This window comes from Eptatretus burgeri, chromosome 18 (assembly GCF_056783735.1).
Source record: "Eptatretus burgeri isolate ZD-2024b chromosome 18, Ebu_testis_v1, whole genome shotgun sequence".
NCBI lineage: Eukaryota > Metazoa > Chordata > Myxini > Myxiniformes > Myxinidae > Eptatretus > Eptatretus burgeri.
In genome coordinates, this window is record NC_140978.1 from 23,525,501 (window position 1) to 23,550,924 (window position 25,424).

At 41.3% G+C, this 25,424-nt stretch overlaps 2 protein-coding genes across 7 annotated transcripts in view; one reads left to right on the forward strand and one right to left on the reverse strand.

Annotated features, from left to right (window-relative positions):
- The window catches only part of RRP9 (ribosomal RNA processing 9, U3 small nucleolar RNA binding protein), a 53,563-nt gene extending 39,154 nt beyond the window's left edge, over positions 1–14,409 (forward strand). The window contains 8 exon segments of the mRNA XM_085864037.1: positions 7,367–7,467; positions 7,670–7,804; positions 8,153–8,215; positions 8,792–8,934; positions 9,841–9,920; positions 11,042–11,115; positions 13,366–13,473; positions 13,475–14,409. Coding sequence (XP_085720163.1) covers positions 7,367–7,467; positions 7,670–7,804; positions 8,153–8,215; positions 8,792–8,934; positions 9,841–9,920; positions 11,042–11,115; positions 13,366–13,473; positions 13,475–13,526 — 756 coding nt within the window. The 3' untranslated portion in view covers positions 13,527–14,409.
- Positions 14,410–18,188: 3,779 nt separating this feature from the next.
- The window catches only part of GRM2 (glutamate metabotropic receptor 2), a 101,228-nt gene continuing 93,992 nt past the window's right edge, over positions 18,189–25,424 (reverse strand). For all 6 annotated transcript variants that reach the window (XM_085864034.1, XM_085864033.1, XM_085864032.1 and 3 more), the window contains 2 exons: positions 25,210–25,384; positions 18,189–18,970 (listed from right to left, as the gene is read on the reverse strand). In XM_085864034.1, coding sequence (XP_085720160.1) covers positions 18,891–18,970; positions 25,210–25,384 — 255 coding nt within the window. In that variant the 3' untranslated portion in view covers positions 18,189–18,890. The remainder of the gene's footprint in view (positions 18,971–25,209; positions 25,385–25,424) is intronic.

The window sequence follows — 25,424 nt, forward strand, 5'->3', positions numbered from 1 at the left end:
GGTTGGTCCAGGCCCCGCCGTGCGGCCTTGGTGGATCGCCTAGCCGACGCCGCCTCAGAGGAACGAACAGGCCTTTGCTCTTTCGAGAGTTGATGCTCTTTTAAGAGCCCGTCCGTTCCTCAGCGTTGGCGACCTCTCTCCGGCTTTCTCCAAAGGAACTCAGTTCTGCACGGCAGGCTGGCTGCGCTCCGAGCTCCGACTCCCCTTCGCTGCACTCGCTCCTTGGCTTCAAGCTCCAGTCTCCTCGGCTCTTTCCGACTGAACTCCACGGCAAACCCAGACCTGCACCTACTGCAGCTCCCTGACCGACCGCAGGCAAAACCTCAACTCCTTCGCTTGGCGTTCCAGCGTGCCTTTTTATGGGGTCTGTGGGTGAGGTCTGATCCTTGACCTCTCACCCTTCACCCCTCGCTAGCTCCGCCCCTTTTGATCTGATCGCAAGTCATGCGAAGAAAGCAGACGTTGCAGAGATCATCCTTCCCACGCGGACGTTGCAGAGATCATCGGCCCTCGCCCCAACTAGGGAGTCCCCGCGTCTGGTGGCAGAGATGTTGTTCGTTGGTAGGATTTGCCGTGGCTGGTGAAAAGATGGCGGCGTTTGTGGAGATGAAGGTGAGGCGATGTTGTGGCTGCTCCGTGGTGGTGATGGCGTGGTTGTTCCAAAATAATGATGGCAAAAGAATAACGGATGACTCAAAGATCACAGCCCGGTTACACGAATAATACCCTTTAGACCTCGGTGGGGAAATCTAATCTGAACACACACTTATCGACATAACTGATCTCTGGGATACCTGAATGGTGTTCTGTGAATTTCCACCACCGTAGCAATATTATGACGTGTTGTGACAATTCTGCGTGGTTTAGTATGCCTTCGTGTACAGTTTGTTTCTCCTCATGTATTTTGAATTGGTGGCATTGTGAAAGATAATTGTTTTGATCTTTGTTAGCTGGAATAATCTTTTAAAATAGGAATTCCCAACTGATCACATGACGTATAAATTTCCTGGGTTCAAATCCTACATACTCTGTTGACTTGTCTCGTCTAACAATATCCTTTTATTTTTGGAAAGGTGTGTGTGTGTGTTTTATTTTATATATATATATATATATATATATATATATATATATATATATATATATATATATATATATATATATATATATATATATATATATATATATATATATATATATATATATACAGATACAGTAAGTCCTCGCTTTTCGCAAGGGTTGCGTTCCTGGAAAACCTTATGATAAGCGAAACTGTGTTAAACAAAACATATTTTCCCATAGAAAGCAATGTGTTTTTGGCTCGAAATTTTTTGGACATAAACACAAATAAACAAAACATACTCCTCGAGTAGTGGCGACTTACCCCGAGGCTGGAGGAACGGAGTTGATTGCGGTGGACAAGTCACACTTGCGGAGTGGCAGAATCGTCCCCTCTTCACTTGACACTGTGCTGTCACTTTCTTCACCAGTGGGAACGGTCTCTTGGCAGCTGGTTGAAGGAGCATCCTGGATGGTGGATGGAGTTGGTGCTGCATCTTTTGGCTTGAAAAATGCATGGAGAGTGGGCTGGATGGCTTTCTTTTTCTTTGCTGCATAAAGTTCCTTGTAGCAACAAAGGGCATCATTAACAACACGGCTAAAATCAGTGCTCCTTTTAAGATTTGGATCTTTCTCGATAACAAATTCTATGGCATTTTCAAACGAGCTGAGGATTTGGCTGAGGTTTTTCATGGTAAGATGCTTGGATGAAGGTGTCACAGCATCTTCTTCTTCCTCAAGAGCCCACTGCTGTTCCAACTCCATAAGATCTTCATTGCTTAAAGGTTCTGCATGAGACTCCAGTAAGTCATCCACATCCTCTTCGTCAACCTCTTCAAAACCAGCCTCCTGCGCCAGGTCTACAATTTGACTTGTAATCAACGGAACATCAGCAAACCCCGTGAAATTGTGGACACACTCAGGCCACACTTTCTTCCACACAGCGTTCATTGTGGAGGCACTCACCTCCGCCCATGAATCCTTCATGTTTTCCAAAGCCATTTTTATGTTGTATGTTTGCCAAAACTCCTTGATTGATAGCTTGTCCTTATCAGTTTTTTTGATAAGCTGCAGCATGGTATGCTTAACATAATAGGCTTTAAAAGCAGCAATAACTCCCTGATCCATAGGCTGTAAAAGTGAGGTAGTATTTGGTGGTAAAAATACTACCTGCACGTTTTCACACCAGTCTTCCATTTGCTGAGGATGGGCAGGAGCATTGTCTACAAGCAGCAAAGATTTGTTGTCAATGTTGTTCTCCTTGGAGTACTTCTCAACATGATTGGAGAAGTAATTGATCACGTAATCGTGGGTCAATGCCCCAGTCATCCAAGCCTTTGTATTTGACCGCCATATTACGGGAAGTTGTGGCTTGAGGAAACCCTTTAGCGCTCGTGGGTTTTCAGAAACGTAAACAAGAAGCGGCTTGAGTTTTATATCCCCTTCTGCATTTCCACCGAGTAATAAGGTCAGCCTGTCCTTTGCTGCTTTAAACCCTGGAGCAGTCTTTTCTCGTGCGATGGATGTACGGGAGGGCATTCTTTTCCAAAACAATCCGGTTTCGTCAATATTGTAGACTTGCTTCGTTGAGTAACCCCCCTCCTCAATCATCTTTTTCAACTTTGCTGGAAACTCTGGTGTGGCAGCATGGTCCGCACTTGCTGCCTCACCGCTACACTTCAGGTTGTGGAGGTTGGCGCGATGACAAAACCTCATGAACCAGCCTCGGCTAGCTGTGAAGGTCTCTGCGCCTTCACCCTTTCCTTCAGATTCCTGTTTCTTCTTTAAATCGTTCCACAAACTACGCGCTTTTTCTTGTATCACAGCAAGAGATAAAGGCATGCGACGTTTAGTTTGATCTTCTATCCACACACATAATAAATGCTTCATGTTGTGCATGGCACCATCTCTCATTTTCGTTAGTGTCGTTGCACTCAAACTGGTCGCAATCTGTGATATTTTCTTTATCTTTGCCGAACTTTGAACGATCGAATGTACAGTCGATGCAGCGATTGCTGCGCGCGGCCGATTTCCGTTGTCCCTTCACCTCGTTCATGTCTTTTAATTATATCCAATTTCACCTTCAATGTGACAGCCTTTCGTTGTCTCTTGAAACGAGGTGTGCTCGGCAAAAGACTTGCGGGTCGCTTGGGGTTCACGGGTTCACGGGTCCTCTAGTATATTACTAAAAACTCTCATCTTGTATGTATGTACGTTCCCGAAATACAGCCAAAATCTTTACAGAACTAGGATAGGTGCACGATAGCACAAAAATTTTAGGGCCACTTTACTCACCATTCTCCTGTGGTGTGCAGTATCAAGTTTAGTTCAAATCTGGCAACGAAAAAAAATATTTTAAAAATCAATTCCCGATTCAGTCAAGTTCTCTTCGGGAGTATTTGATCAATGCAAACATCCTCAGCGGTATAGTTCGCTGGAGCAATTTTGTTTTTTTTTCATCAACCGCTGTCACAACAGGAACCCAACGGGTTCACGTGTCTTCTAGTATGTATATGTATATGTATATATATATATATATATATATATATATATATATATATATATATATATATATATATGTAATTCTGTGATGGAATGTCATTTGTATGTAATACACAAGAACAGAAGTAAAAAGAGAGGGGTGAAATCTCAAAACGACAACCAAGGTCGGAATGGCACCACGATCTCCTTATGGATTACCATCATAACATCTTTTTACATTTAACTTTTGTTGTGATGGAACGTTAAAAGATATTGTTGTGTCGTATTGTGGTATCATAATGTGGTGTCATTCTTCTTCATCCATTACAATCCCACAACAAAAGTAAAATGTCAAAAGATGTGATTGTAATCCATAAGAGGATTGATTATCCTATCATATTGTAGCAATGTGGTGTCATTCCTACCTTGTTTGGTTGTCTTTTTGAGATTTCATCCCTCTTTGGTTTTACTTTTTTTTTTTTTTCATTTTTTAAGTAATAAAATGCTTCATGTTTTATATATTTTAGTATGGATTAAATGCATCTATGTTATTAAATTCACCTTGTGGTACATCCTCGTCCTCCCCGCCTCAATCCTGGCTTTTGTTTCAGTCCACTGTGCATTGCTGCATATGCAAAACAATGCGGTTATCATTTTAAAATAATAATAATAAAATGCTTCATGTTTTGTACATTTTCTTGTTTTGGTATGGGTTGAATCCATCTGTTATTAAATTGTTTTCAGACTTGTTTCAGTTGATTTAGGGGATGGTTTGGATATGTATCGCTTTTGGAATGGTATTGTCCACCCCCCCCCCAACCCCCACAATCCTGACCTGGTTTGGTTGAGTCCACATTTACGTTAAATTAATTTTCCTGATAAAACTATTCCTAAAATTTTGGACTGTGTGCACTTACCCAGAGATGAAGTAACTTCCTCACGTTGGAATTGCAATCTTAATTTCAGCAGTTGTTGAGGTAGGTAGGGCTATAGTTTTACATTGTTTTGAGAGGGGAAGAATAAGAAGAAGTAGTACAAATTGGCATTTTTGCGATTATATTCTGACATCTTTTTAAATCTTGGTCGTTTAGAAAATGCTCGAATATAAGTTATGGCTTTTAAGTGCTTATGACTTCACTCCATAGTAGTTTACCAGCATATCATTGTGTACACATTTGAATGCATGGCCATTCCCCCCCCCCCATATCATCCCTCTGATATATTAATTATATAAGTATGTTAATGTGTGTCAGTATGTCTCCTCCATAACTCCAAAACATTAAAACCTAGCAGCCTGAAACTTTGTATGCATAGTAAAAACCCCAAGGAAGTGCATGTCTGAAAATTGCATCTTTGGGTTAATTAAAACCCCTTTTTGAAGATAATTAACGGCCTTATTTAATTATATCCATCATCAGGTGAGCCTCAGCCACCTCACTCTCTGGGGTCTAAAGGTGTTTCCTGGGTAACCTTGCTGAGGTCTGAAGCTGCCATGTTTTTTGGCCTACTCAACCATGCCATGGAATGGGCCCACAACAATATCTTTACGATAGTTTTCTTTTTTTTCCCCGCTTTCCTCGCTCGTATTATCGAATGCCTGTTGATCATCGCTACAAATAATTGTATACATCACTTTTGTAAAGTGCTATCGTTTTCAAATTAGGGGCTTGGAATGATTTTATGCATTATATGATACAATTTTCCACAATGTATTCTCACGGACCAATTAAAACGCATCATTGAAATATTTATGTTTTCAGGATTGGATATCATCCGGATTAAATACGTGTCAATCTGTTGTGAAAATCTGAGAATTTAAAGACATAACTATGCTGATATTCCTATTTACTTTAAGCAAGCAATGCTATGTTCCCTCCTTCTCTGTAGATTCACAAGAAAATGTGAAATTTCCATCGCATTGCACTTATCTTTTTCTACTATTTGGAGAATTGTATTGAGTGAACAAAAAATGTAAGAACGTAACAAAATTAACTTGCTTCATTGAGCTATACGATTTAATGCATTCACTGCTAGACCTCATGCCCTGTCCCCCATCGGGACTGCCTATCCATAGCATCTGCCAGATCTGTGTCTATATTTTCAGAGGTTTCGTGAGGTGCTCTATGGGGAATCAAAGCAAATCTGGTGAAAAACGGAATCCGTTTTTTGTTATATAAAAAAGTTATCACCTTGCGTGGTCCTGAACCAATGTACCACGTGACGCGTGCGCAGACGAGCAGGCAAAATAGCGGATTATCTGCAATGTTTATTTCACGGGCGATTGAACTTTGCGATGTCTCCAGGGTTGTTCTGTATTAAGCTGCAAAGCTTTTGTGGATGAAGTTGTTATTTGAACCAATTCATTTGATTTTATTAAGTGCTGTGTGCGTGGTGAAGACTGGCTTTAAAGTTAACAGGATCCTTTAATATGCAGCGACAGCCTAGCGAACCGTTCCTTATCAACCATTTAATTGGAGTGCTTGCATAAGTGCTTCAGCCACCTACCAAATGGCTCACAGTCTACAGCGGGACTGCGTTGTGTCCTCCTGTGCGAATTGTTCACTTGCTGCCGACGCTTTTGCCCACCATGTCACCCTGAGCAAGTGGCCAGTGCTCCATCACCCTGAGTGAGTGGCTGTGAAATAACACCCGATATCCGGGCCATTTGCTGTGCTGATGTTTCCTAAATTGCAAAGCCAAATTTATTTATTTATTTTCCACCCATCACACGCAGCTGTTTATAAAGAACTAGACGACCCGTGGACCCGTTGTGACAGCGGTTGATAAAAAAATCATTTCAAAAAAAAAAAAAAAGATAGCTCCAGCGAACTGTACACTGAGGTTGTTTGTATTGATAAAATTCTCCCGGAGTACTTGACTGAATCAGGAATTGATTTTTTAATAACTTTTTTTTGTTGCCCAATTTGAACGAAACTTGATACTGCTCACCACAGGAGAATGGTGAGTGAGGTGGCCCTAAATTTTTGTGCTCTCGTGTCCCGTTTTGGCTGTATTTTAGGAACATGCATATATACAAGATGAGTTTTAGTAATATATATATATATATATATATATATATATATATATATATATATATATATATATATATATATATATATATATATAGATAGATAATGTTTGTGAACTTATCCCTGAAACGTCGAAGTAGATGCAACGTTGTTTTTTGGTGAAAGCTACTCAAGGTTTCTGGGTTGTATACAGTTCGTACTGTCGTTGGTAATCACACTGATTCCAACCTGCCAATTCCCGATAGTGGTTGTTTTTTTTCATAAAGCACAACATATTCACCCTGCTAACTCTCTTCTCTCTACTAACTCCCCTACCCTCACCTCTCTCTGTGTCTGTGTCTGTCTCTGGACGGTGTTTGGGCAGGGTTTTTCTCCGGACGTGTCCAGGTGGTGTTTGTCTCCAGACAACTTGGCTCCGGGTGGTATTTGTCTGAAAGGGAGTTTGTCTCCAGACTTGTCCAGACTGGAGTTTGTCTCCAGGTCGTGTTTATAGTTTAACCGGTAGAAAATGGATTTCAGATATTATTTTGTTTCCATATTCACTGTTCCATGCAGAATCATTTTGTTGAAATAGTGTGAATCGTAATTATCGCTCCACCGCACGTCTGCCTTCCCTTCCCCCACCCCAACTTGCTCCCCCACCCTCCTCCCTCTCTCCTTTCCCCTCCACCTCTTCACTCTCTCTGCTCTCTCTCCCTCTCCCCCCCCCACTCCTTTTTTTTAACCTCCCCTTTTAGTATTACTGTCAGTGAAGTGATGGGTGGTATTTGCTGGTATATAAATAAACCATTTCTTTTCAGGGCTTATCATTTAGGAAGGGAACGCATGAACTGTACAGTGCATCTTATGATCGTTCTGTCAAGGTGTGGAATGTTGACGAGATGGCCTACGTGGAAACGCTGTAAGTTGTAAATCTCTCCGCCTCGTCCTCATTCATTTATTTATTTGTTTTAATTATTTTGACTTTGTCCATCTTCGCTTCTACACGTATTGTATATGTTTGTGCGCATGCAGTCTGTTCGTGTTTTGCAATGCAAGACGGATTAACCACAAATAAGTCCTGGATTTTGAAGCCCATAATGTTACTGAATCTCCTTGTTCAGGTTTGGCCACCAAGATGCCATCACGGGCCTGGATAGCCTGGGCCGTGAGTGCTGTGTGACTGCGGGAGGTCGTGATGGAACCCTGCGCGTTTGGAAAATCGTGGAGGAATCGCAGCTTGTATTTCAAGCGCCAAGGTGAGCCGGGCAGGATTTCTCCTTATGTATTTTGAATTGGTGGCATTGTGAAAGATAATTGTTTTGATCTTTGTTAGCTGGAATAATATTTTAAAATAGGAATTCCCAACTGATCACATGACGTATAAATTTCCTGGGTTCAATTCCTACATACTCTGTTGACTTGTCTTGTCTAACAATATCCTTTTTATTTTTGGAAAGGTGTGCGTCCTGAATACCTCAAAAAGTGGTCATAAGTTAAAACATTGCTTGTTCAAAACCTTCCACATCTTGTGGAATTATTTATTTTATTCCTGACATTTCTGTGGCATCTGAAGTGGCACTCATGTGTGTTGTGTTGTGTTCCAGGGCTTCTGTTGACTGTGTGCAGCTCATAAATGAGATGCACATGGTATCTGGTGACGATGATGGGTAATGTAATCCCTCCTAACTTGATTGGATATACCTTTATAGTTTCTGGCTAGAAAAACGCAGAATCTACATGAATATTCCATTTGACTGTCAAAAGCCTGATTGATGACAGCTCCCCGGTTATGCCATCACTTCCACAAGGTGGTTCGTGATAGTGTTTGGTTTTGTTCCCCAGGAGTGTTTGGCGTAATTGTGTCAGAGGATGGCATATAGTTGGTATGACATATGGTCTACACATGACTTATATTCTATAGAATGACTGTGCACTCTTTCTTCCCCTTGATGGTGGCCATTCTGCACCTGAAACCTCAGGTCGAGCTTTCAATCTCACGATAATTACATGGTAAACTGCAAAACCCAATGGTGTGGTGCATTTTACTTCATGTAATTGCAGGTACTAATGTGATCGACAAGCAGGATTACTTGTGCTTGGCTCTTCTAGAGATGTATTGGACAGGAAGACTGGCATGTGAAGCATTGAAGAGGATAGCCTTTTGTCTTTGTAACCACTCGGTGTTCCTGAACAAGATACAGATTTGGAAAGTGATTGATTGATTTGAGGTCCTCTGTTTACAGTTCCTTGATGCTCTGGAATGTCCAAAAGAAAAAGCCACTTGTGATTGTGCCACATGTGCATGGGTCCATTCAAGGAGAAGCTGGACAGATGCGCTGGGTGACATCGGTGGCAGCCCTTCTGAACAGTGATTTGGTTGCATCTGGTGGGTTGTGGTCTGTCTGTCTGTCTGTCTGTCTGGTTGCCCTCCCTCTGTCCCTCCCACCCCTACTTTAATTTCAAGACGGTCTTCTGTACAATTAAAACGGTGATGGTTGATTACTTATTATATATATATATATATATATATATATATATATATATATATATATATATATATATGTATATATGTATACGAAAGTAGCACACTGACCCTATATTTGACATGTTACTGATGTCCTACACATAAATTATGCCAAGGTCTTTGAAGACTGATTTATGCCTCTATGGTCACAAGTAAATGAAAGCAGAGCTCATATCACATCTTGGGTCAGTGTGTTTCTTTCGTTAAATTTATTATTCCTGACTGCAAACCTTCTACTTGGTGATAGCAGGGTCGAGACAGTGTGTTAGTGTGACAGACGGCACTTGTTGCTAACACGTCTTGCAGCGAGTTCCGTGATGGGACTCGTGTGTGTGTGTGTGTGTGTGTGTGTGTGTGTGTGTGTGTGTGTGTGTGTGTGTGTGTGTGTGTGTGTGTGTGTGTGTGTGTGTGTGTGTGTGTGTGTGTGTGTGTGTGCACATATATATATATATATATAATATTTTCAACATTCCCGTTTTATTCATGTAACTAATATATCGCCCTTTCAAGCAGTATTTCTGATTATACACCGCCTTTTAAAGCATCATAAAGCAGGTCGCTCTATTTGCAACACAGGTGAGAAAAGGATCCAAACAAAAAAGCAGCTGATGTTCAATAAATTATTCACACGATTTCCTAAGGGTTGAGCAAAGATTGGAATTCCCGTCAGTCAAGCAGCAGGTCTCTCATCCTAGTTTATTAATGTTTTGGATGAAATGCAAATTGAAATCTGTAAGGTTGTGCCAATCTCCTGGCCTGTGTGTGCAGGTTCATACGATGGTTTTTTACGCCTGTGGCAATGTGGGAAATTCTTCAAGTCCTTGGTGCCCATTTTGAAGATCGAGCTGGTATGCTGGATTATAATGCCTTGGAGGCTGAGTACTTTAAGATTTATTCTGCACATCAATCTTCTCGACATACCTGTTGCTACAGAGTGCAAGTGGGCATGCGCTTGCTTCCAAGAAAGTATTGCTGGAAAGCTATTGTTACTCCGAGCACGCGAAGCAGTGAGTTAGTCCCAGTCTAGTTTCTCGTTGATATAAATGACCTCTCTGATGCTCTGGAAAAACCTTATCTTCCTTTTTGCTGACTATTCCACATTGTGTTGTACAGTACACCATCCCACTGCTCGGCAGACAGCAACTGTACAAACATAATGTTGAATAGTCTGCAAAAAAGGAAGATAAGGTTTTCCAGAGCATCAAGAGAACACACCTGTCTATTTCCATCACCAGCCACTGCAGCAGGTTCAGTCTCTTAAACCTCTAAGACATGACCTTTCCTGTGCCAACCACGTAGCAAAACTGGCCTCCAAAGCCAGTCGTGGACTGCATACTTCATCGATCCAAGTATTTCCTTGAAAAATCAGAACTACAGTCAAGAAGGCCTTTGTCTGTGGCTCAATGGAGTACTGCTTTCCCCTATGGGCTAGCTGCCCCAGCATCACATCTGTGCCCAATTGTTTCCCGGCTATCCCCAGTGTAACTTTAACCTTGTTCTTCCATGAGCTTCACTTCTGAAGGCAGTTTTGAATGAATTTATAAAATTACCATTTGACTTGGTGGATTATCCCTTTTTAGTCCTTAGGCAGGGTCTGAGGTCATTATTCGTGGTTTTTATTGATCAGTTAATGAATGGCTTGTGATTAATTTCACCAACATAGTTTTCTTATTTCTACAGAACTCGGCACCATAAGGTCTTTTTGTTTTGCCTTTACATTCACTATTTCGCACCTTGCATCGCCATCATTTATATCATCACATTTGCCCTGAATGGTTAAAATCAACCTGTGGAACAAAAAGCAAGGCGAGCCGCATGCAATGCATGGACAGTACTCTCACAGCCTTATCTGATTTCATTGTGGGTTTATCTGTGTGCCATTATTTTCTTTCGTTGACTGAGACATGTGGTTTGTGGTGTTGTGTAATCATCTTTTTCAAATCATGATCGAGGTGATGTTTTGTTTCAGGCTGGTTTCATCAATGCACTAAAATTCTCTAGTGATGGGAAGTTTATTGTGGCCGGAGTTGGACAGGAGCACAGGTTTGTCGCACTTATCTCTTCGAAGATGACTTCAGTTATTTTTATTTTTTTCTCTCCATGGCATCATGCGACTGTTGTATTGCCTTTGGTTCACTTTGTTGATTTTGAAGGCTACTATCAATGTTGACCATGCAAAGGAAAAAAAAAAAGTTCTTCTGACTTGAGGAGTCTCGTGTTTTTGGTTTGTTGCCGACTTTGTGCAAACGAGTAATACGCACTCCCTTAAACCACTTGCACTGTTCCAGATGTACAGACAAAAATAGTTGTTTTCCCACCCCGATGGTAAGGGAGTGTCGTGGTGGTATTTTGTAACGAACCTGGCCCTGGGTACCCTGAACAAGTATGCAAAATTTGATGGAGATTGGTCGGGCTCTTGATTCTATAAGATGTGTGCATACATACATGTAGTGGACTAAAAAAATGGAAACACCTGGTTAAATGAGGGACATCAAGCAATGGCTTCCCACATAAATGTGCCCAGCGTGTTACTTAAGCAAATTGCATCCCAACGTGCCAAGGGTCATGTCTAAAATGCTGCACAGGCCTGATTGCCTATAATTGTGTCTGCAAGAGGAGACCCCCATCCACAGCATGTGTGGTCGTGCAATGGTTTGATGGGCATGGCATTCTCAGTCACCAGATTTGAACCCAATCGAGCATTTATGGGATATTCTGGAACAACGCCTTAAACAGCATTTTCCACCTTCATCAAACAGGAGCAAGTTGATTGACTTTCTCGTGGAAGAATGATGACGCATAATTCCAGGTGCTGGTGGATTCTATGTCACGATGCATACTGGTCGCACATGGTGGCCCATTACTCTATTAAGTGACTTTACATTGGTGTTTCCTTTTCTTTATTTATTTATTTTTGTCTGCTACCTGTGTGTATGCACTGAAAACAGTATCTGTTATCACAGTTATTCTTTGTGTGCTCCTTCCATGTCTTTCAAAAGGGTTCCTGTTGTCGTTGAAAAGTAAACGTTACCATTGGAACCTCTGCATTCAGCTCTCACTCCCGCTTCGTCTTCAGTACCAGAAAGACGGGTTTTTTTAAAACGGGCATCTTTATGATGAAACGGACACAAATTTTGTTCCCGTAAATAATTGTTAGCTTTCCAACAGTACCATTTTGTTACTCTGACAGCAGGAATTGCTCCATTAAAGCTCGGTTCTGCTTCCTCAGGACCAAGCCGAGTAACAACCGTTCCCTGTGGGAGTGAAAAAAAAAAGTGTCTATATCCACTCCCTCCGGTTGGGATTGGTGGTTAAACCAGTTACACTCTTCTCTGTGTACAGGTGTAAATTGCAAGTGGTCTCCCCATTCTTGTTGGGGGGGGGGGATTATTTTGTGGCCATGACCTGACCCTGGATATACCAAGCAAGTATGCAAAACTTGGTGGTGATTGGCCCAGCCATTTTCACTTCTGCAATTATCAGATGTACATCGAGCATTGCCTTATTTTAGTGTGATTGCAATTTTTAAAAGCACATTTTGCCAAAGATGACAAATGCATCATAATGTAAAGTGAAGTGGTGTCGTGTTTGTGTCATTTATTGAATTGAGGCAGTTGGCTACATAGGAGGGTAGTTTTTGGATGACATCCCAATTTATTGGCTTTGGACCTAGTTGATAAAACTGCATATATAGACTGTTGAAGTGAGATTGATCGGCCCATCTTGCTTGGTATGACGAGTTGTCACAACATTGTTCTGGTTGCAATCGATTTTAACCAATTAGGATTGATTATTCCACATCAACGAACCATCGCTTTGAGCGTCAAACGGCAGTTCCTGCTTTCTGCACTGAGGATCGGCACCATTTGTGATGGTTGCAGCATTTCTGCAGACTCGTGCTCATCATTTCTCCTCCCTGGGCCCCTCTTAAATGCCGAGACCTTTCTTATAAAGCACCTTTCACAAAGCCTTCTCCACTGGTTCTCTTATAGAATACATCTCACAATTATGATTGATTTGGAGGCAAACTTATGGAGCAAGTGGCCACGATGTGGTGCAATGACGGTTAATAAGATTCCCAGGAACGGTTGTGGGCAGAAGCGAAACTTGTTAAATTGATATATTTGTTCCAACGACATGTGTTGAGGAATCTGCCATTGCAGCAGGCAGTTTCAAACAGATCCAATGATCTCCTGACACTTTGATTAAATTTTTGTTTTTTGTTTTTTTTAAAGCCAGCGTTGAATAGAGTACTAAATGCGTTGTTAAATGACTGCTCGTGCTTTGGTGCAGACTGGGCCGCTGGTGGCGGTACAAGGATGTGAAGAATGGCGTGCTCATTATCCCCTTGTCCCAGGAGATGCCCCCGCTGCAGGCTGATGAGGATGAGGCAAGAGAATCAAACTCATGATCCACCTAATGTCTCTTGCCTTGAGGATGTCCTTGTACAATAGTCTTGTTACAGATCGTTACATTCTTGTTGCCGCTGGTTCATAAAATGTACACTTTGTGAGGAAAGGGGAGGATGGAGATCTGAGGAAAAGGAAGGTTGTAAACTTTCAATCAAACAAGTTTGCCTTTGTACATGTCATCTTTGAGCGGTCACCATGTTGAAGAGCATCGAGGCATTAAAAGCTTGTTATCCTCCTTGTACCCCCTCCCTCCCCCCCCCAACGTCCTCTCTGCTGTGAATATATACATTTGGAGTATGGTATTTATCCATGATTAGAATCCTTTAATTCGTATTTTGTTATCCTGTTTCTGACTGTGTCTTCGAAATTTTTTTACCATGCAGATAGTTTTTGTTTCTTTCCCCGTGTTTATTGCAATGGAATGGTCTCTGCAACCACTACCGTCAACAAAAGATGTCTTGCCACCATAAAGGGGGTCTATCGTTTGTATTTGGGGTCGAGCATTGAGAATATCTAAATTGTTAAAATAAAAAAAGGAACAGCACAAGGGTATATTTTGGGAGGTGTGTGCATATGTAATACACTGTTTATGTTCAACTCGTGATTTCTTCAACAGAAGTGAAATGTGATAAATTGTGTTGAATACAAGAAGCTGTTGACACGAGCATCTTAAGGTAATTGATGATGTTGAAAAGGAGGCTGGAAGGGTTTAGGGATAAGAAGGGAAGAAAACAGCATTCTGACAATACTTGGGGGGGGGGAGGAAGATTGGTCAAAGTTTCTCTCAATTTACACAAGTATTGTGTTGTGGCCTTTTCTCTTCCTTCCTACAATTCCTTGCTCAGATACCAAAAGGGTCGTGCTATGTCTAAGTTGCTATGAAAATTGTAGCACCGCTGCCCCCCCCCCCCCCAAACCAAGAAAATGCTAACAGACAGGACAGTTGTCTTCACTACCTGAAAGCTGGAATGTGCTTCTTCATTTGTTTGCAGCACAGGCCTAGGGGTGCATCCGTGCTGAAGGAGATGCCAGTTTGTCGGATTAGACACATCAGGGGGTTAAACCATGATGGTTGGGAGGCGAGAGAACTAATCATTCGTTTTACATTTGTCAGGAGGTCATACTGGGAGAAAGTTGCGAGTGATTCGACATAATTTTTTTTTCTTGATTGTCCCCATGCCAAGCACCACTGATGTGCCGACGTTCCAATAACATATTTGACTGATTACGGGAGGAATAAAAGAGCATACCCCGATTGCAGTCATTTTTATCGAATTTTGGAGCAGTCGTTCCTGAACTGTTGGACATAAGGTCGTCGACTGTGTACGTCTGCATCTTCTGGTTTATCTTGTCTACTTTCAACAAACGCATGGGATTTTGTTCAGTTTTTGACTATCTTACTTTTCCATACTGGTGATGATGTGTGAGAGTTGCCTGTTGTTTTGATTTGATTTCTCTGGCACATCGTAATATGAAAAATCAGAAGTTCAAGATCGATATTGTTTTGGCATTTTGATGCAGTGCCTCGTACACTCCAGCACATCTCATTTTCTTGTCAAGAGAGTAAAAGGTAACATATCATCATGTTAAGAGGGTAAAAAAAATATATAGGAGGGAGTGTTTTTATTTATTTATTTTAACTTGCTTCATCTAATTAGTTCTGTATGCAGGACTTTGTCCACAGGAGTGAGTGAGTGACCAGGCAAGTGGGTGGGGGACTCAAACTGTACATTTGTGATAAGGCTGAGAATTTTAAACTCTTCCTTCACATTTATATTTTGTCAGAGGCAAATCATGTCATTTATTTACTATAAATTATTGCACGGTCTATTTTGTATGTGAATTGTACAAGCAGTGAGCTTGACCTGATCCGTGCATTGGTTTGAAATAAAAATGAAATCGCCTTTTTTTTTTGCCACTTTTCACTTCGTTTTGACAGTTACATACTCGCAGAGTATCTTTCCAACGGGTAATCTTGTGCAACACTTTCTTCTGCCATAATCCCTTTATTTGGGTGGTGTATATGCTACAGCCCGCTGCCTCGATCGCTTCCAAAAATAAAACGAGAAAAAGACCAATCAGATTGCAAACCTTTGCCAGGACTTCTTTTGAGTGGTGCATTTTTATAGGTTTTCAGGTAAATTCAATATGGCTGCCAAACCGTGTGAACCTTTTGTTCCTCATGGGCAGGTGGTCATATGTGTAAAGTTTCGCCTCAAACTTCAGCCACTTCAGAGAAGATTTTTTTTTCCTCAAACAATATGGCTGCTGAATCACATGACTTATGTGATTAAATTTTTTTTTTTCTGTAGACCATTTTATCCCCAGATGACCCTCAAAAGTTTTCATACTAATCGGATGTGGTGTTCTGCATATGCAATTATGACGTCATAATGGCACCTATGATGTAATTTAAAAAAATCACTCATTCCCCATGAGGAGTACTGGCCATGTGCCAAGTTTCAATTGTTTTTTTTCCCTTGGTGCAGTTTCAGAGTTTGAAGTGCAAAGTGTTTTTTTTTGTTTTTTTTTCCCCCATTTTTCCAATATAGCCGCCACACCACGTGACCTATGACGTCATAATTATCATTGAAACGTTCTTCATGAATAATCTCACCAATGGTGAAAATGTTGTCTCAATCCGCCAAGTGTTTGCGGAGAAAAACATGAAAGTTCTGTGCGGACAAACGGACCCAAACGCAATACCCTCTCCGATTCCTTCGGCGAGGATAATAACCCAGGTTGTGTATATAAAGCATGCGTACTGCTTATGTACATATATAATACATCATGATTATATCGCTCCGATAGTTCCAATTGTGGATGAAAAAAAATATATTTTCAAAACTTGATGGAATCGAGCAAAATTTGCACATGCACAACTTCAGGGTACTCTTATTAATCGCTGAAAGTTTCAGCTTGCTCGGTCCATTCCTCCGGGAGGAGATGAAACGTGCAACATACTCGTACTTCCCCTCCATTATGTATACATGACGGTTCAAACAAAAATTCCGTCACTCTGCTTGTACATTTATTTATTGATTTCTTAAGTATATTGATGACTTCCGTCCTCTGTGTGTTTGTGTGTTTGTTTGTAGGCACGATAACTCGAGAACGGAAGAAGCTACCAATGTCAAATTACACCACGTGATTCAGGAGGGTGATGGCTAGTGCTGATTAGATTTTGGTCAATCGGTCAAAGGTCAAGGTCAGTGAGGTCAAACATAATTCCGTAAATTCCTGTGGAGAAATGGAGTATTTTTGCTTTGGTCGACGTTACGAGTTCGTTTTAACTTCTATTTTAATTTTGTCTTCGGTTTTTGCGATCGCTTAGGACGCTTAACACTCGGTTGTCGAAATTCTGGTAAAAATCAGATGTTTTGGAGACGTTTTAAGATTGTATTAAAAAAATTTCACTCGCCACGTCACGGCTCGTCACATGGTGCGGCACGCTCGCGCAGACGCGTCGTTGAGTCACGTAAAGGTTTTGCGTGTGCGCGCTGACGGTGTTTTCGATAAAGATGGTGTTTCAAGGTCATTTTTTTATCCCAATAAAGGTTATCGTCGCATGCCTGACTCACTAAGCCGTCGGATTATGTAAAGATTGTTGGTGGATGGCCGAATATTACGGTTTTGTGACTGATAAAATAATATTAAATTATTGCGTGGAGAAATTGGAGACTTTTGCTTCAGTCGACGTTACGAGTTCGTTTTAACTCTGATCGCAATTCCGTTTTCACTTTTGGTAATGGCTAAGTATGCTTAGCATGCAGTTGTCGAAATTCTGGTAAAATCGGATGTTTTATGAGAGGTTTGGTACAGAATCATCGTAGAAACTTCTGGTTTGCGTCGCTACCTTCTCCAGAGACAGCTTTTATTAGACAAGGTCAGAGATCAAGTTGACGATTTCGTAAGTACCAGTCTATGACTGCTTGTTTATTCATTTATTTATTTTTCAAGAGTGAAGAGTTGATGATCGCCAAAGTTGCGTGTACACCACCTTATTTGCCGATAAGTCTGGTAAATAGTTTTTCATGCTATTTGTTTTGTTTTGGGAATTAAAAAAGTATTTTAAATAAGACCTCCAATCCCTCGTGTGCATCATAGTGCACATGGAATGCATCACACCCAGGACGGGACGTTTTGCGTGAAATTTAAACACCGATCTGTCCACCGCTTTCAGAACACTTCAGAAGGAAGGCTTCAGTGCTTTGATTTAATGTAAGTCAGTTGGCTGCTTGATGAAGTGAATTTTGAGGATAGAGATCATGTAGAAATTTTTGGGACGACCCTCCAAATTAATTAGAGGTATCAGGCTTCCAGAAGTTCAATGGACTGTGCTGGTGTGCAAGACATGCTTATTAGTTCACCAACTCACAAGGTTAGTGTGTGTGTGGCTAATTGCTGCTTGAGGCAGAGCAATTTAGATTTGTAATCTTAATGAAATTGTCTGGTTTCGCCCAATATCTTTGCTTCATATAAAGGAAAAGAGATCTAATTAATTGTCGTACGACCTTCCAACCACCACTGTGTATCGAAACTTGCCAGCTGCCAGTCTGGCTTCATGTTGCGATCTTGATGGCCGGGTGGGCGTAGCGGCATTAGCTGCTGCAGCCCTGGTGAGAAATCCCTGAGGTTTTTGAGTGTGATGGGTGAAAACGATGTTGAATGGTGCTCAGCTGATTAACGACCTCGCCCACATGCTTGTGTAACAACATTTTCTTGCCAAGTTTAATTTTATGATGAAACATGAGTGTCTATAGTTACCCCCTCTGCGCCGCACACACGACAAGTGAATGCGCCTGCAGTGATTGATGAAACACTTCCTTTTGGGAAATATTAGAACAATTGTTTACATTATGATTAATTTTTTTTGAAAGAGGGATTCATTACAGGTGGATTTTGAACAGGGAACACTTCACAGTATAGTAGTCCATATATCCATCAATGTAATGACAATACGTTACATAGAGGGTAGATATTGATGTTACCACACCTGTAGTACAAATGTGAACATCTTTTCCTTTTTTTTTATAATTCATGGTATAACATTTGTAAGATAGATATATTATTGCATTTTCAAAGTTCTCACAAAAGTCTTACATGTGCTTTGTCCAATGCATGTGATTGGAAGTCTACAAACAATACTAAATACATTGTTATTAGAAAGGTCAGTACAAAATGTATTCTACATCTAGTTCGAACACCAAATGTCACCCGAGTGCTACTGCACTCCTCATCTTGCCCGACAGTTTTGGATGTGGGGCTATGTAACGGCTGCGGTGACGTAATAGTAAAACATCAAAAGGACTTGGACAGCGAGTGTCCAAAACTTGTATAATTGTATACTTTTTACCACGTCACGCGTCGGTGGGGGGGAACACTTGGCGCTCTCTTCACGTCATGTTACAGCGATGAAGTGGTCGATGCCACGACCTCTGTGCCGTTGCAGATGCCCGGGCGAGCGCAAGGAGGTGGTGGTGGCACTGGAATAAAATGAGGGGAAGGTTTTGTTATTGTTACTGTTTCAACAATGTAGATTATGCACTTTGCATCAATTTAAAATGGATTCTTTTGAAAGCAGTATAAGTTTGTGGGGTAGCATCATTGACTGAGAGTGTGGTGATGCCACTAATGCAATGCCCTCTGCTGGTTAGGGCAGCAATTTGGCATTTGTTCATGGTATTGGCAATACCTCACCGACTCTTCATGAAGGACACTATGGGATCTTTAACATCCACCAATGAATGCTGGCAGATGGGACATCCATCCGAGGGATGGCACACAGACTGATGAATCACCTTGCCTGTGAAGCTCCAGGATGACAGTTTTTAGCTGGGTCAGGAGTTAAACCCAGGTGAGATGGCTTTGAGGTGAATGTGCAAACCTCTTGGCCATTTTGCCTGCCCAGAAGGGATTTGAGAAAGTTAATTATAGAAGGCTTTGTAACTGAAGTTCGAGCAGGTGCAATGGTGGTAGGTGTCTGGTATGGGAGCATGTGCCAGAGGTGGTAGAGGTTGTACTCTAAACTCATGGCATTGGTTCGTGAAGGTGCGTTTTTAAAACGGTGCACCATGTGTTTCCCGGGGGAAACTGCAGCCCCACTTGACCTCCTTGATAAAGTGCAGGTCAGAGTTTTAGCCTCGCCCCTTCCCAAATGGACAGGACAGGTATTGGAATGGTTGTGCCGATGAGTTCGCAAGCAGATCGACTTTCATATTGCGACCTCTTGGGGCCTGAAGCACAATTTAACAAGTTGTCGAATGTAATCGTACCTTTTTTACATTCTATTTTGCTACAAGTTGGATGTTTAAGGTCGATGCCATCTGCTCCTTGTCCTGAATGTGTTTGTCCATGGTCTCAGGTGTGCAGCATTCGGTCGAGAACAAGCGAGACTTGCACACCCGATCCACCCTATGCAAGGTTGGACAAAGTTGTTCAATTTAACTTCATTTTTTAAATCTAATTTAACCATAAATTGATTTTTTTTTATTTTTTTTTAATGTCTTCGATGTGCATTCTGCCCAAGTTTGAGATGATCTACTGTAATCTGTCGTGCATTTAAAGGTGCTTGAAAAATTGCATCAGACTTGAGGCTTTGCACAGCAATAAAAGTGTTATCAATTTCTTATTTTAAATAAAATGTTTCTTAAAAAAATGCATTTTAATGTGCAAAATATCAAAAGGGTTCACCTTGAGGACCATTGTCCATTCATTCCACTGATAGTGTGTCATTGTGTTATTTGGTCAACTTTTCATATAGAATCTGGAAACTTGTGATTATTCACTTCCTATGTTTACAGTGAACACAAAAACAGCTGTTTCCATTTTTTTTTGGTTCACGAAAAAATATTTTCACGAAAAAAATAAGTGACCACTATATTCGTTATTGTTGTCTGTCTGTCTGTCCCGAGCATAGCTCTGTGGGTTTTGATCCGATCCTGACAATTTTGGTGGGAGGTTTATATCATGATCTAGTTGTGTTTTCCTGAAAATGGGCATGGTGCGCCCATTATGGGCGGAGCCACGCCCAAAAAACATGTTTTTTGGGGGTAGCTGATTTCAATTTGCATCTTCTCCAAGGGGGTTTGTCGAATCTGACGGGTTTCGGTATTTGGTTAGCCCAATGGCACCTGCATAGCCCCACGGAGCTCGATTTTTTTTTTTTCATTTTCGTCACAAGGTCACGAACTTAGAAAATTTCGAATTTTGACATAAAAATCATACGACCGCCCAAACTTTGAGAGCTAGGATGACAATATTTTTTATGCATAATCTTGAGGTCATTCCCCACCGAAAGTCTTGAAACCATTTTGCTCTATCTCGAATACCTTGCCCGTGGCGCCCCCTTCAAGTTTGTTTTTACGCTGATTTCATCAAAGTATGGATAATCCGAGGAGTGTGAAATGCCATATCGCCTATATGATGTTATATTGTTCCTGGAATGTTCCAGAGGAAGTTTTGCACCAAAGGTCATAATCCTTGGCCTTTGACCTTTAAAGGTCACAAAGGTCAAATTTTCAAAGCTGTGGGAATCAAACCGGGTTTTCAACCTTCTTCGACGAACTAACTCCAACAAGTGAAATCCTTCAATACAGCGCGTGTGTTGAATCAAATGAGTACACTAATGTTAAAATATGCAATTCATGCTTTTCCAGTTGAAAAGCAATTAAAAAGCGTACTTAATATATGAAATGTAAAAATCCTGTTATTATTATAAGCACCTTTAATATATATATATATATATATATATATATATATATATATATATATATATATATATATATATATATATATATACACAGAAGGAATGAAATAGTTCGATACAGTGTGGCAGGAGGCCGCAAAAGAATGATTGTAAGTAAATTTCAACTACTAATGCATGACGAAACACTTGTTTATGGCTAATATTAAAGAGAATGATGGCATAAGAAGAACTTAGCCTGGAATCCTCGTGCATAACACCGCCCACACAACACACGTGGTGTCCTTTGACCAATCGGGACAGTGCAGTTACAGTATCGTTTCCTTCACCTCGATTGGTCTTGTCCTGCACATGATGTTTTCGGGGGGTTTTTTTTCGTTCTTGTTGAATCTGAGGAGATTATTTTTTCGTTCTTGTTGTAAGGAAATTTCAACGACTAATGCATGACGAAACACTTGTTTATGGCTAATATTAAAGAGAATGATGTCATAAGAAGAACTTAGCTTTCAGCGTTTGGCGCGAAATGCCATGGTGGATGGAAATGACGCCTTTTGTTCGTTAGTTCGTATATGAGGGGAGCGTTTCTTCGTTTTTTTTCCGTCAAGCAATAAATTAAATGGTTTTCACATATATAACACATTAGTTTCACAAATTTCCATTGAAATACTCAGGTATTTCCGTCAATTGTCGCCATTTCCATCGAGGTTACGCACTGCATCTACCGGACGGCCGTCATTGGCTGTCTTGAGGCACGTGGGGGGGACACCGGACCCACCGGAGACGTAGTAGACGACGCCGGGGACATTTCAAACTCGGTGCAATTGTATACAGCGCACGCACTGTAATAAGCTATAGCACGTATCCTGTTTCCTTATTTTATGTCCACAACATTGTTTTGTGACCTTTAAAGGTTATGCAAAGGTCAAATTTTTAAAGTTGTTGAACAAAACCGGGTTTTCGACATTTTGCAGCTAATAACCTGTCACTCGTAACACATCATGTTGATCATTTTTATAACTTGGTCAAACATTATCACATTGTCTCATCCTTGACTTCTGAAACAATCTACATCGTCAAATACCGCTCGTGAACCGTCGTCGTCTTCATAAGCAGTTTCCAAAATTTGAGAAATCGCCATATTTTACCCATTATAGCACATTCAGAGATAATAAATATCTGTTCAGCTAAATTTTAGGCATTATTTAAGAACCCCCCAAAAGATGACAGCCAAATATGCACAAAAAGGATGTTCTGTAGTACTGAGAACACACAATTTGAATGGATGTGCAAATACAAAACACAAAGATGCTTCGGCATATATAATTATTTAGTCATCCAAGTCCTCATTTTCCTCATCATTGCTTGAATTCTCATCAATTGCGACATTGTTGCATGTGTCCTCAGCTCCTTCACACTTGCAGAGCTCTGTACAGGCTAGATTATGTGCCTTACAAGAGCACCGTCCACTGCACATACTGGCGACACAGGAACACTTCACAAGTTCCACCACAGCCTCCGGTGCTGCTGGAACTTTTGAAACAACTGTGACATAGTGGCCGTCCTCCAGTTTTCGCAATCCCAGAGTAACAGGATCCACGAGACTTGGTACAGCTACTAAGTCTTGCAACCATATGTTGGCTTGTAGGTGTGCGCGCAATATATGCTCAGTGATGCATCCTTGAGTCGGAAGTAGCTTCTCCACACCTTGGTTACCCTTCAGCTGCTTGAACATGTGCCACCTCAGTACCTTGGCTGATGCAAACCCAGAGTTGAACAGCTGACACACAAAGTTTTCACATCCAGACAACACCCCTGGTGATGGGTACACTCCAACACCAAGTCCAACAAGAGCACAGATATCTTCACCTGCCTTCATGAAGACTTTGAAGCATGATGACTTCCCCTTTCCTTTGATGTGACCAGTGGTATCATTACCAGTGAGTGCATGCAATCCTGGCAATGCTGCTGCTCTTTCTGCACCTAGAGCAACATAGATGGGCTTGAGTTTGATTTTTCGTCGTCCATCTCCAGTGCCCATGATGATAACACTGTCCGGCTTCAGATCAGATACTCTTCGCAGAACAAGCACTAGCACATCAGTATCACAAGAATATATGTGCACAGTATTGCCCAGATGACTCACTGCCACTGCATACAAGATCAACAGTGTATCAGCTTCCTCTTGTGTACTCGGAATGCTCACCATGTTTGGCTGGGAAGAAAGGACGCCTTTCTGAGTGTGTGTGGTGATCGGCACTTTGCACAATCGAACAGCTTTTTGTGCAAGATGCAACACAAGATTGGCTTTTGTTCCCTTAGTGCTCAGAAATGACTTGGTCTTTAATGCATGTAGTATCGTCTTTCTACCCCTTGTCCTGTGTTCTCCCTGCCGTACAAAGCTGTCTGGTTCTGTCCTTGAGCGAATTAATGATGCTGTAGTTGTCAAATACTAGGTATGCATCCATGTAACCAACCGATTTACCACCAACACTTCGAATAAAGCAGTCCAACAGATCTTTAGGGGTATTAATTTGGCTTTTGTAGACAACCATCTCCTGTACGAGAGCCATGAACGAGAGCAAGAGAGTACGAGGTTGTAGACAACCATCTCCTGTACAAGAGTTAATCCCATGTATTTGTCATTAGCAATGTTTGGAAAAATTGGAAACAGCTGATTTGTAGTCCTATGTGATCTTAGGAAGTGAAAAAACACGTTTCCAGATTCTATTTGAAAAGTTGACCATTGTATGAATTGCTACATAACAACATACTATGAGCCACACCAGTTCCTGAAGCTGTGTGTGTGTGTGTGTGTGTGTGTGTGTGTGTGTGTGTGTGTGTGTGTGTGTGTGTGTGTCACCTCAGAAGGAAGGCTGTGTGTTAGTCTATGCTGGTTTTCAAATCTACTGTAATCTATATCGTACACTGATGAAGCTCTGCATTGTTGAATGCAAATTTTGTAACTCATGGAAATAAAAATGCGTCCATTTTAATCAATGTTGACAGCACAAGCCTCGGTGTTCATTACCACCAAATTCCCACCTCGCATGGGACCAACCAAAAACAGCTGCGCATGGTTAGTTAATCCCAAATAAATTAAATGATTGACCACATTAGCACCAGGCATTTCACTAAGAGGACACCAATGATGTCCTCTGAACTTTCCGCCAGCCAGAAAGAAGTCCCCACTGAAAAAAAATCAATTTAAAAAGTGTATTAATATTAGTTTAGAGTCCTGCTCTTATCTTGCAGTACTTTATGAGGGAAGCAAGAAATGGATTTTTTTATAAATAAAACAAACAAAATAAACCAATGTCACCCGCAGGGTGACCCGTATCTTGCCAAAAGGTGACCACGTGTGACTTCTTTAAGGTCACACTGAGGTGAACAGAGCTGCTATCCACCAGGAGCGACTCCTTGAGGAATATCTGCCTACGAGAGATTCCGATGAGAATCGTTCTACAGAGTAACCATGAAAAATATGCGTTTGCCTCATAATGTCTCAAGCGTGACATATCGAGAAAGCACTCATCGAGGTGTTCAATTTGAGGTACTACACGATATGGTTCCTAAAACTTGAAAATTTGACCTTGGGGTCAAATATGTTTGACCTCAGGTGCTAACCATGAAGGTCAAGGCCAATCGCCACCAAAATTAATCAGCTCAGTGCCAGACCATGAACTATATTCCCATGAAGTTTGAAGACGATCCGATCAAAATTACTCAAAAAATAAGGGTTTCGTCAACTCCCCTGATTTGCGACAAAGTGACCTTGACCTTTGACCTTGACCTTCAAAATTTTATGCGCTGAAAGGGACCTCTATAGGCCTCTGATATGCAAAGTTACAAAAATTTCCAATGATAACTGTGCTCTGCAGAATTTTTTATACGTGATTACAGACAAAAAAAAACAAAAAACATACAAGCTGACTAACATATCTTGCAAAAACTTCGTTTTGGCAAGATAAAAATTGCTGGATGCTGTAACCATGGCAACATAATGGTAATGGTTGGACCCACCTGGTGCAGGAGTGGGTGCGGCAGCAGTGAGGCTGCATCGTGGTGCGTTGCTGCGGATGCTTGCCACGTTTTTCTGTGGTTGGAATAGGATCGCATGGACTTTGGGAGTGAAGAGGCATCCCAGCACGACAGAACCGCTGAGGCTTACCGAGACACAGAGTGTGGTTGTTTGTACCTGGGTGGCAGGTGGGATAAGTAGTGAAATATTTGCAGTA